Source organism: Scleropages formosus, chromosome 5, assembly GCF_900964775.1.
Source record: "Scleropages formosus chromosome 5, fSclFor1.1, whole genome shotgun sequence".
NCBI classification, from domain to species: Eukaryota; Metazoa; Chordata; class Actinopteri; order Osteoglossiformes; family Osteoglossidae; genus Scleropages; species Scleropages formosus.
This window is the reverse complement of record NC_041810.1, coordinates 10344152-10356840: the sequence shown is the minus strand read 5'-3', so window position 1 is coordinate 10356840 and position 12689 is coordinate 10344152. Positions and strand designations below refer to the sequence as shown.

The 12689-nt window shown below is 48.6% G+C and overlaps 1 protein-coding gene across 1 annotated transcript; it reads right to left on the bottom strand.

The window, feature by feature from the left end:
• Nucleotides 1-219: 219 nt before the first annotated feature.
• On the bottom strand, nucleotides 220-2047 carry fgf20b (fibroblast growth factor 20b). The gene is made up of 3 exons (XM_018746720.2): nucleotides 1786-2047; nucleotides 686-789; nucleotides 220-474 (listed from the first exon to the last, which is right to left on the bottom strand). The coding sequence occupies exons 1-3, from the start codon at nucleotides 2045-2047 to the stop codon at nucleotides 229-231; spliced, it is 612 nt and encodes a 203-aa protein (XP_018602236.2). The 3' UTR covers nucleotides 220-228.
• Nucleotides 2048-12689: the final 10642 nt, after the last annotated feature.

The following is a 12689-nucleotide window of genomic DNA, read 5'->3' as shown; positions in this document are numbered from 1 at the left end:
AGACGACGTCGGCAGCTTTGCAGAAGAACCTCTGCCCTGCCCTTTGCCCTTTGCCCTTTGGCGAGGTTAGTGGACCATTTGTCAGCCTTCTCCATGCCGCAGATACTAATGCACACAGGTTCTCGCGCTCCTGTAGCTTATCGGCGGTCCTCGGTGATGGCGCATCCTGGTTGCCATGACAACCTGGAGCCTGGAATAAGTTCTTCAACGGGACGGGTCGCGAGCCGCTCAGCTGGGCCCCAGGGAGTCGCGGGAAAGGCGAGGCGTACGCTCCAGGTCCACGGGCCGAGGGAGGAAGTGCGTGAACTTCTGGTGTCGCCTGGATTTGGCGCCGTCTCTTGGAGTGCCGTCTTTGTTCAAGGCCACAAAGTAGTGTGACCCACGGTCCCCGTGCCTGTAGAGCTGAGAGGAGTACGTGTTGTACCAGTTCTCCTCAAACTGCTCCTTGAACACGCACTCTGCGGTCAGCTTCTCCTGAGGTGCAGCAAAGAGGAAAGGTTAGTGTTACCATAGAAACAGAATCATTACACACATCCATGTGCTAAATACAGTTCGTAATACTATATTTCAGAGTACTTTCAAACACTAATTGGCAATAACACTAGTGCCACCTGTTGATGGGGGTGCGTACGAGCGCATGTCAATTTGTCCTCTGTTTTGGGTTCATGCGGATGTGGAGCCTCACCGAGCCGTACAGCTCCCCCCGGCTGTTCATGCCCAGGTAGAGGCCGCTGTCCAGCCCTCGGATGCTGACGAGGCCCACGGCGATGCTGATGAACTCCAGAACACCTGCGCTTGGAATGTGAGTTAACAAATTAGGTATTAACACAGTGTGTGTGTGTGTGTTGTAATACAAGAGACATGACAGCAGGGCAACAATCTGTTACATTTACATTTATTCATTTAGCTGATGCTTTTCTCCAAAGCGACTTATAATGTTAAGGTTACAGTTATTTACCCATTTATACACCTGGGTAATGTTACTGGAGCAATTTACAGTAAGTACATTGCTCAAGGGTACCACAGCTGGAGGTGGGAATCAAACCTGCGACCTTTGGGGCGAAAGCAGCTCTAACCACTACGTTACCAGCTGTTAGAAACACACACCTCAACCCTAAAACACTCCATTAGCTCCACGTATCCACTATCGATGACTGCTTGTCCAATACAGAGTCGACGAGTTCTAGAGCCTATCCTGGAAACGTAGGGCGTGAGGCTGGAAACACTCTGGACGGGACATCAGTCCATCACATTTTAGCAACAAACATACTGTGGGAAATGTAGTAACCAGTTCCCCTGAAGCACACATCTTTGGACTGTGGGTGGAAACCAGAGCAGCCAGAAGAAACGCATGCAAACAGCGGGAGAAGACGCAAACTCCACACAAATTGAGCTGGTTTTGAACCCACAGCCCAGGAGCGGTGAGGTACAAGTACAACCTGCTGTTCCACACTGCCTCCTATCAAGAGCAGCTGTGTGTTTATGAAAAGGTGTTGTGCATTATTATTATATAGAATTGCTGCGCATCAGGACCACTTACATCAGGAGCGCGACTGAAGAGCATCGTTTCACGGCTCCATGCCAATATTATAACGATTCATTCTCGAGCAGCCTCATATTTACTACAGTACGGAATACGTTTTAACTAGAGCGACAAGCAGGGAGCGGGAGCGAGAGCCGCTCCTGGGCGCACGTGCTGCTCGGGTTCGACGCACGCACCTCTGCGCATCTCGCCACGGAGCAAAATCATCGCGACTGACAGCAGTGCGGAGGCGCCACACGTACCGAAGCGGCTGTTGTCCTCGCGGGTGCCCGTGACCCTCCCGTCCGGCCGGATCTCCAGGTGGAAGCCGGTCCGGCAGTAGAGCTGCCTTCTGCGCACGATGCCTTTCAGGTGCGGCAGGTCCGTGTCGGGGCCCTGGGGCGCCAAGTGCTCTCCCAGGAGCCCGACGCCGTCGCCCATCGCCGTCAGGAAGAAATGGGAGCCCACGGGTCCGAAGCCCTCCGTGCCGTGTAGGAAGGGCTCCACCGCGCCGACTGGGGGCATCGTGGCTGAGGTTGCGCTCGCGGCGGTTGGATCTCCGCGTGTCGCCCGACAATCTTTTGCGCACGGAGTCGGTCCCCTGGCGCAGCTCTGCGCGAGATCCTCCTCGCACACCCCTCACTGGGGGGGGGGGGAGTGGCAGGCACACACGACACACTGCTGGCCTCGGAGTGGCACGTGGTTCTCCAGCACACTCCTCTACCTCACGTCTCCATTCTTCCGACGCACATTAATTCAGCTTCCATCCGCAGTTTTGCGTCGTGGTCACCTTCCCCACGTGGCTCTTCTCGTGCCAGCGCGCCTGTGGCAGCGCTTCTCCTGCTTCTGCTGCTGCTGCTGCTGCTGCTGCTGCTCAGGTGTGAAGCGGCTCTCTGTCCGCGCGGCGCTTTCCAGGTGTGTCGAGGCGCAGGAGCAGGTGGAGGATGAGCGCGGGCGGGGGAGGGGCTCCCGCTGCGGACCTGCCTTTCTTTTTTTTAATACACTTTTCAGAGAAACAGACACACACACAAAGAGAGAGAGAGAGAGAGAGAAAGAGAGAGAGAGAGAGAGAGACCCTAATTTTGGGAGAGTTGCAGCAAAGATCCACATCCCAGGACCAGCCTGCACGTTCGACTCATAGGGGCGGACAGCAGCTGTCTGATTCCTATCAAACATGCCTTGCAAAAATAGTAGCATTCCCAATTAATCATAATAACAATAATTGGGTTGCCACAGGGGGTGTAGCAGTTAAAGCTCTCACCTTTGAATCAATGGAAACAGGTTTGAATCTCACCTTCTGCCTAAATTGCTCCAGTAAAAAATTACCCAGCTGTATACATGGGTAAATCAGTGTAGGTACCTTAACCTGTAAGTCACTTTGGTGAAAAGTGTCAGGTAAATGAATAATAACAAAAAGTAATAATCCACTTACTTTCGGTAACTGCTACACCATGCACATCACTTGGTGATCTTTCTCTCTCTCTCACTCTCTCTCTCTCACACACACACACACACACACACACACACACACACACACACACATATTCACTAAGGGCAGTTCACACACCAATTCACCTAAAACATTTTTGGACTGTGGCAGGAAACCCACGCCAACGTGGGGAGAACATGCAAACTGCACATAGACCAAATGAGGGCTAAACCCAGGTCTGAACCCACAGCCCAGGAGCTGTGAGGCACCAGTGCTGACTGCTGTCGCCCTACCTGTTTTACATTCTTCTTGTTTTGCTTCTGCTTTTATACTTATCTTGCATCTATGCTAATCTATTTCTACATAAGGACATTATTATGCAAATAAGACATGGCTGAAACCTGAAACTAAGACACGGAGAGAATAGGTCTGAGCTGGTTCCCTCTCACCCAAAGCAGAGGCTGTAAAGAAATGCTACCCAGGTGCCCCATCGCCCTGCCCAGGGTCTACAGGGGCGCTGCCAGCTCCGCCCTCCAGAGGCGAGGTGCCCCGCTGTGCCAACCTAGTTCCGGACACACTTCGCTTTGTTCTCCTTTGAAAGAGCAGGGGAGGTGAAACCATGAGTTTCTCCAGCTCCCTTCTTAGTGACCTGTGAGGTGAAGAGCTTCCCGATGCAGGTCGATTTCACGGACTGATAGACTCCATACGTCTAAGTACCTTGTAGTCTTATCTGACAGAAGTACACAGATAGCACTTTAAAAACATGGTAGGCCAGCTCTTCTGACTCCGTCAACATAGTCCTTCAACTCTGTTCTGCTCATCGCCTTCGTTTTGTCTAACGGACACATTTTCCTTCGCGTCACAGACAAGTTCCTTGACGTAAAAACTGCGTACCACCATCAGTGGGACACGGCTGTGCTAATTCCTATCTGAGAGACACAGAATTGGGAGCAAGGACTTGTTCCTGAGTCGTGATTCCGTGTTGGACCATGGAGAGCCTGAACAAGATCTCAGGGAGAGTTTCCTCGACCGTAAGTTCCTCATAAGGTCACGCTCATATGCACTTGCTACTGAAATATGCCTGTTTCTCCTCAAAACACTGATTCTGCTCATCGTTTTCACACCACTTTCTCTTTTGTGCTCTTTACTGCCATCAGTCTTATTGGGGGTGAACACAGGTAAGCACATTTGCATTCTGCTAGACAGGAGTTTTAGAAAAGTGGAGAACAAACTAGAAGAAAGTGCTACACTGGAAAATACAATTATTTTTTGTTTGCACACTGGTTCTCCTTTTCAGGTCCCCTTGGCCTGTGAGTGTATCTCTGGACCTCACATGGAGATGTTACGGTGAAGTGTGATGGAGCTTCGGTAGCCTGTCCTTCAACAGCTGTGCTTCCAGTCTGTGCCACTGGACACCAGCAGAATAAAGAAATGACTCCTTGGTGTAGCTGTCAGATCTCTGATGATGGGCAAGCTGAGGATGATGATGACGCTGCGCTCGTGTTCTGTGTGTGTGCTCTTTAACGCCGTCCATCAGCTCAGAGAGTGATTATGCATTGTTTGATCCACTTGAGGGGGTGCGGTGGCGCAGTGGCGCAGTGGGTTGGACCACAGTCCTGCTCTCTGGTGGGTCTGGGGTTCGAGTCCCGCTTGGGGTGCCTTGCGACGGACTGGCGTCCCGTCCTGGGTGTGTCCCCTCCCCCTCCGGCCTTGCGCCCTGTGTTACTGGGTTGACTCCGGTTCCCCGCAACCCCGTATGGGACAAGTGGTTCTGAAAATGTGTGTGTGTGATCCACTTGAAACAGAAATTTCATTAAACAGGTATGGGAAGGACAACATGTTTACACTTCAAAATTTTGTGACTCAACCACCTGTAACAGGAGGAATTGAAGGTATTTGGAATTAATGGTAAGGTATTGTGAGCTGGTGGGCAGTACCACCCTTGGCTCAGTGAAAAAGGAGGACCAGCTGCAACACATTGAGATAGGACCAGGAGGGACATTAATGCAGCTGGTCGGGGGACAGTTTGAGGAATGTGAGTCTGAGCTTGAGCTCCCTTCTACTTCATGTGTGCCTTCTGGCTCTTGGTTTAAGTTCCCCATGGAAGGAGTCCTGTCCTCATCTTGTTTTTTTTTTTTTTGATTTTTGTTTCTTCATAAGACCTGTTTTGATGGGAGAACCCGCTGTCCAACACTCAATCCTGCCCATGTGGCCTCCTCCACCCCCAGTTGGCCACAGTACAAAGTAATGTCCAGGTGAGTCTGTGTCCTTAGCCTGCTGTCAGCACTCGGGCTTCATGTTCTGCCATTTCTGCCAGAGACTGTATCAAATCCGTTCATGGCATTTGATGGTAAATTTGGAGGCACTTGTTGAAGGCTTTCATGAAGCATAACGGCACTCTTTTCATGTCTTGACAGACAGCCAAGTGGGAGTTATAAAAATAGCTGTGATTGGCCAGTGCCGAGGTAGTCACAACACCTGCATGCAGATTGCCATCTCGCCCGGTCACACGCTCTCCCACACACACGCGGATAGATCAAATGGTACGGCGTCTTCGGTGTCTTGTGCACCCCATGGGAGGTCACAGGGAGCGGGAACCACTCCTCACGCCTCTCGGCTGTTGGGCTTCCATCGTGTGGCCGCCCTGGAGGAGAAACTCCGGCGTGTTCAGTGTCGCCTGGGAATCAAAGAGGCTGTATCACACAGCATGTGTTTCAACAGAGTGTTTCTGCACAAACGACTCTGTGCGAGAGATCGTTCCTCTTCTAGAAGGTCCACCTCAACATGAATCAAGTTGTACTGAAGACTTCCTGACTTCTAAGTACATTTGGAATTTTTTCATCTCTGCAAGATGTTCCATTGAAAAAAAGTGTTATTTTAAACCTCCAGGCTCTATAAATTTGGATGATCTTAGTGTGTGTGTTTTGCATAGAACAACATCACCTGATGTGACTGAGTTCTCTATCTCTGTCTCTGTATCATTGCAATGTACTGCAGGAATCATTTGTGAAAAAGGGTTAGAAGTATTAAGGCAGCTTGGCTTTTAATGAAAGAAGCAATCCTGGGTTTGCCCATGAATTTTCCCGTTATATTTCATTGAAATATCCAGCACGAGCCACAGTTCATATGCACTGACACTGTCCTTCCCCTTGAGAAGAGCTGCTGCTCCTCGGTGTCCCTGCGTGAGGCGCCGGCGAGTCTCTCCTTTCCGTCTTGTTGCTAAGAGCCTTCAGATGCTCCCGTGAGACGCGTCTGTTTGCTTGGAAAGGGTTTGAGTTGGCTTCACCGGGGTAAACGGGGGCCCCTTTGGGAGCCCATTGAAGTGTGGCTGCCAGAAAACCCCCAGCCCAGGAACCCATGTTTATACTGGGGGGGCATGGGGGGGTACCAGAAAACCTTCTAAAGTGTTGACAGAGACAGACAAAAGGTTCATAAAGGACACATTTTAGGTCACTGGTCTCTCAGGCCTGAAGTGCTGGAGCGGCTGATGACCGTCACAAACACAGTGCGGTCGCACCGGACGCACGTGAAACTGATTTCTTCTTCTAATGCGCAATCCTTTTTATTCCATTGCTACATAGAATTTCTCTACAGTACTATTATTAGTTATTCATTTACCTGACTTGTCCCAGTCACCTTTCAAAGGTTGGTTTGTAAACTGAGATATTCACACTGATTTGCCCATGCATACAGCACGGTAACTTTTACTGTCAGTTTAAGGAAAGTACCTTAATCAAGGGTACTTCAGCAGCACATGTTATTTGAACCTGGGTTTTTGAATTACAGCAAAAAGCCACACTGACTTTACCTTATTAATTTCAGCAGCGGCCCACAGCTGAGAAGGGTCCCCTCTCTGGCGCCCCCTACAGGCTGGCTGTGACCCTTGCGATGACACTTCTGGTAAACAGATGCGTACCCAGGTAAGCTCACTTGATGTTTGAGTTTAGTGTGGTGCTGCTCAACAACGCAATGAGAAACGTCACCCAGCCTTCACTCATCTACAGCGTGAACACCTGAAAATATCTGCTTTTTTTTGTTTGCATATTCCAAGGAATGTGCCGCTCGCACAACAGGTACATGACTACATATCCAGGAACTCCTGGTTTCCATGTCATAATGTTCATTCTCTCACATGAACCCGCGCAGAAATTCACGTGTGGACATCTGCACTATGAGCACTTTTTCATGGAGACTTTGTGACATTCATGTTGCATAATGAATCTACTGCTGCAAGAACGAGAAATTATGCTCCGTGGCGATGCCTCAGTGATATTAAAATCAGCCGGACTTGGGGACAGGGCTCAGGTCACGGGCACTAACGGTGCCCCTCGGCCCCATGGCTTCCCGCTGCCTTTGAGGCCCTCGCCGACTCTTTCTCCTGTCGCTTTACTAAGTGCCAGTGCTGGGATTTAGGCCTTTAATCCTGGCATTAAATGTCGAGGCTTTGCAGAAAAGAAAAGCACCGGACTGATGGGGAAACAAAGGGGAGGGCTGTTTGAACCCGGCGGTGTTGGGACACGTCTCCGCGACGACCCGGATTGCTGCGAACGCTGTGGACTCTCTGTGCGGAGTTGAGTTACGCCTCCGGCATTGACACCCAGCGCGAAGGGTTTCTCGGGATCCTTTGTGTTGTGCGTTACCTGCTTTGGGGCTTCTGGGTGACGGGCAGCAGCTTTACAGAAATATGACTGGAATCTAGAAGACTTTGTCGTACAGTGCTGTGAATGCGTTTTTGCGTTTATTATCGAGCAGCCTAGAAATGTGCAAAATGCTTTGTTTTCTGTTGTAATTCTTTTAAGAGTTCACATTGACAGCTGTGGTGGTGTGCAGCTTATGAGAAGAATTGTTTAGAAAAACATGTCTTTTTCTTGAGTCATTTTCAAGCTCAGGTCTGTTTCTGCAGGCCTCCTTGTTCCAGGAGGCTCTTCGTTTCCCAAAACACTCAGGTCATTCAGGCAGAACTATCAGCTCAGGTCACAAAGGCAGGAGGAGGGAGCTGCACTGGCCATAGATGAACATTCTGCTCCCATCACACACCAAGGGGACTGACACACACCTGAACCAGGCTTCTTAGACTGGGGTGGGATGGGGTGGGGTGCTATACACCTTGCTACACTAACAATCCCCCCCATAGCTAAGTCTGTCTCTGTTTGCCTCCCTGTCCAGATGGGTCACCTGTGTTGCAAGGTGTCTGTCTGTGTGCAGAACAAAGTGTTTGTTCAGACACCTTTCAAGATCAGCATGGCACCCAACAGTGAACGTAGCTCAGTCCAGCCTCGTTGGCCAGTTTTAACCAACGTTACTTATTGTAGCTATAGCTGAGACACATAAAGAACATAAAGAAACTACCCAGCAAATAATTATATACGTGTTTATTATGCTTTTTTGGTAGTTGGGGGTTAGGTGACTAGATGCTGATAAACATGTTTGTGATGAACTACTCACTGCGTTGAGGCCAGTGCAACTGAACTGGGACTTTATGGTGAAGCAGTTGTTAATACTTTCTTCAGTTCACTCCTTTCTCTATGCCCCTGTTTCACGGCCATGTGGCCCTGAAGCATAGAAGGAACACATGAAGTCATCTCCCATTCTTGCATGAAAAGGTAGAATACAACACAGTGCATAAAAAATGGTGTTAATGTTGCATCATGTTAATAATAGTGTTGCATCCAATGCACCTTTTCTCACCCCCCGTGTTTCCAGTGTAGAGGGACACTGAGACACTACATTGCATGAGCTGTTGGTGCAAGTAGAATAAATCAACAAAGGGTGTTACAGTGAGTGATGTTTTCTAAGAAAGCATAACTCATAAATAAATCAAGGGATTAAACTGAGGAGGACAACCACAGACATACTGGACAAAGCTATATCTTCATCATATTACACTGTGTATTTGTACATGATTTAGTAGTGCATGTACTCTACAAAGATGTATGCAGGCATGTACTCAAGCTCTTTTGGAGGAAAAAGCAGGTTCACCCTGAGTCTGTACAAAGACTACATGATACAGATGTATGTGGAGATAAGAGCTTGTGGGGGGTATTTCTCCATCTGCAGAAGATACTGTGCAGAAGAGAGGAGTCTTTCCATCAGTTAGTGCCACATGCAGGCAAAGGTAGACAAGATAAAGAGAAATCCCATATCTCTCATGGGTCAGTGGAGCAGCATATGTCTCAGCTGAAGGACTGCCCAACTCCTGTTCACTCAAACATTTTCATTTACATTATATTTACATTTATTCATTTAGCAGATTCTTTTATGCTCAGACAAAACAAAAGATCATTTCATCAACAGACACAAATGCAGACACGCAATTGTCAAAGCACAATCAGTTTGTCTGATGTCACTGTTTAGAGGAACATACAATGGATAGCTATGTTTTTAATTGGTAAGAAATACAAAGGTGTTTGTGACAAACAGTATACTTTCATGGAGTAGATAGGAGATTCAGAGAAATGTGAGTCTGAAAAGTGTTTTGAGATACTTCTGGAACACAAAGGGATTCAGCATTTCTCAGTGAAAGAGGGAAGTTATTCCACTGCATTGGAGCTGGAGCCGATGACCTTTGGGCTTTTGATTTTGTACTACTTGTGCGTGGGACCACCATGGGTCAGCAGTCTGGAACATAGCGAGCAATTATGTTTTGTAGGTGGATGAGCAGATCCATTGGTGGTCTTGTAGGCCATAACCAGAGTCTTGAAGTTGATATGGGCAGCTGGAAAAAGCCAATGAAGAAGGGCAAGGAGGGGGATACATAGGAATGCTTTGGTAGGTTAAACACAACTTGTGTAGTGGCATTCTGAATCACCTGGAGAGGTTTTATGGCAGAGGCCAGGAGGCCAGATAGGAGAGAGCTGTAGCAGTCCAAGCAAGATTCACCTTGGCTTGGACCAGAAGTTGCATAGAGTTTGTTTTGAGATAAAGGCAGATCTGCAGGACAGGATTATGGTATCAGTGTGACATCAGCAGAGATATGAGTCAGTTGTTACTCAAAGGATCGTAACCAATTAAGCAGGTGAAATGAATGAGTTGCTGGGAACTCTGTGAAACTAGAAAGGTGAATAGATGTGCTGGAAGATGAAGGACCTTGATGTTTGTGAGAATTTCAGTGAGCAGGTTTGCAGTAAATTATAAAGATAATTTCCATCAAGCTAAAAGTTTACAATTCAGGTGGAATTTGGGGGTTTTCCAGTCTAACAGAGTTTCCGTTGGGTAGACGGATCTGCTGGCAGGTGAAGGATCTTGGTTTTGGAGAGGTTGAGTTGTAGATGGTGAACATTCAAGCAGAGAGGTCCAAGAGGCAGGCAGTGATACATGATGATACGTCTGTAGCTGCAGGGGAAAGTGAAGAATGGGGTATTTTTGGCATGACAGTGCTAGGAGAGTGTGTGGGAGGTAATGACAGAGCCAAGGGAAGAGGTGTAGATGGAGAAGAGTAGAGGATCTAGGACTAAGCCCTGCAGAACACCAGTCAAGAGAGGCTGAGAAGAAGATGAGGAGCCACACCAGACTACCTGGTAAGATCTACCTAATAGGTAGGACTCAAAGCCTTTCAGTGTATGTCCTTTAAGACCAAGCTTTCTAAGAGAGGAAAGTAGAATCCAACAGCGCCAGATGCTGCAGCTAGCTCAAGGAAAATGAGGGCCAAGGAGAGGGAAGCTGCTCTGTCCAACTAGATAGCATGTGATACTGCAAGGAGAGCAGTCTCAGTGGACTGGGCAATTTTGACTCCAGGCTGATGCATGTCATGGAAGTCGTTCTGGGCAAGGAATACAAATAACTGGCTGCATATCTGAGTTTTGGACAGAAAAGGGAGAAGACACTGGCATGTAATTCTGGACTGAGTTTTAGTCCAGAGAGGGTTTCTCTAAAAGTGGTGAGATATGGGCAGTTGTGAGGGCAGATTGGTAGCAACCAGGAGAGAGTGAGAGTTAGGAGTTAATGATAGAGAAATGGCCTGTAGGAGAGGTGAAGGGATGGGATCGAGGGAGCAGGTAGTGGCTCTGTGTGAGAGCAGGAGGTTTGAGATTTCACCTTCTGATAGGGGTTGAAATGCAGAGAATGGGAGATCTAAATATGATTGGCATGGCTGGATGCCGAGAACTTTTAAAAGGAGCGAGGAGGAGGTAAGAAAAGGTAGTGAAGAGATTGTGTGGATTGTTGGCTGCAGGCTGGTTTGTCCTGGAAGAAGGTAGTTTTGCTGAGGAAACCTCAGAGCAAAATGATGCAAGGAGCTCCTTATGAACTAAGCCTGGTAGACTTCATGATTTCCACAACTGCATTGCTGCACCACAGATAGTACAGTGGCATGACTCACTGTGGTGCTGGTGGTGAACATTAGAGAAGAACATGAAACACATTGTTTTAATGCAGTTCGTAGAGGGCCTCTAAATGTGTGGACCAGTTTATGGACTTCAGTGCCTGAGAACAACCTGTCCAGCCTATAGGAGCTCTCAACCCTAAAGGACACATGTGGCTGAAGGATTTCTGGGAAGCAACAGTCAACATCGTTGCACTTAGCAACACAAGCTATGAGCTCTTTGCAGTTCTAGTGAAATGTGGTATGAAAAGACAAACAGTCAGCAGACAGGACTCCTTGAGGACAAAACGTGACAGTGAATTTGCTCTTCTGCTGCTGGCTTCATGTGGTCCAAACGCTTAACTCTTGCTGGTGCCTTCTGCCCTCATTATCTTCACATTTCTCCAGTCTTCAGAGACACAAACAAGGCAAAATCCTTTCGTTATTTAACTGTTGATCTTGAGATGAAGTCTACTTCCCAGAACCTCATGCAAAGATCTGAACCACCTCCAGACTAGAGGACAACACAACCTCAACAGGGTGGCGCCTCACTCTGTTTGATCCCCACCATTGCTGTCTGGAAGTCAGCATGATGCTCCTGTCGGGGAGCAGAAGATTCGTGTTACCTGTCAGCTGTCAGGTGCAGATGTCTGAGGTACAGTGCTGAAACTAGGCCCCTGCCAGCCTTTGCATGTAGCACTACAGCAGAGCTCATTCCCACATCCTGGGGTATTGCTGTTCTAGTGCTGTTTGAACACACCTCGGTGAGGCTACAAGAATGATGAATCTGAGAAGTGGGCCTCCCAGATGGATGTGTGTCCATCTTTGGTTGAAACTGGACCACTGGGATTCTTTCGGAACTTGAGCAGATCTACAGTCAGAAAGGAAGGAGGAATTCATCCCTGTAATCGATAAAATAATGTAGCTCAATAAATCTCAGGAGACGTGGAAACATTTATTTAAGATAATGATTGATGGACTGATCAGATCAGCGCAGTTCAGGTGGAAAGGATTTTCTTTCACTTGAATGAGGCACTGGCATCTTCCTCGGCGTTGACGGGAGCCTTTGCTCTGGCCCGCGTGCTGGAGGACCGTCCTGCAGCCTGTCTTCCAAAGAACATCGGAAGGCATCGGAGGTCTTTCTCCTGCTGCAAGATCATGTCGTAAATCAGTCTCTGTCAGAGTTGTGAGGAGCCGAGGAAGAGCGCTGTTTTGTCAGGTGCCCCAGCTTTTCACACACTCCTGCCAGGCATGGCAGCTGAAAATAAAGGTGAGGTCAATAATATGAGCGAACAAAGCGCAGCGCACTGTGGTGCACGGCAGAGGCCTAGCAGCGGTGTCGGGGCTTGTGCGGATTGTGTTGCGAGCGCCAGAGCCGCGCCAGGAAGTGTCATGCACAAGCGTGCCCTACAGAGCCATCAGTCATGGCGCTCTTTGTG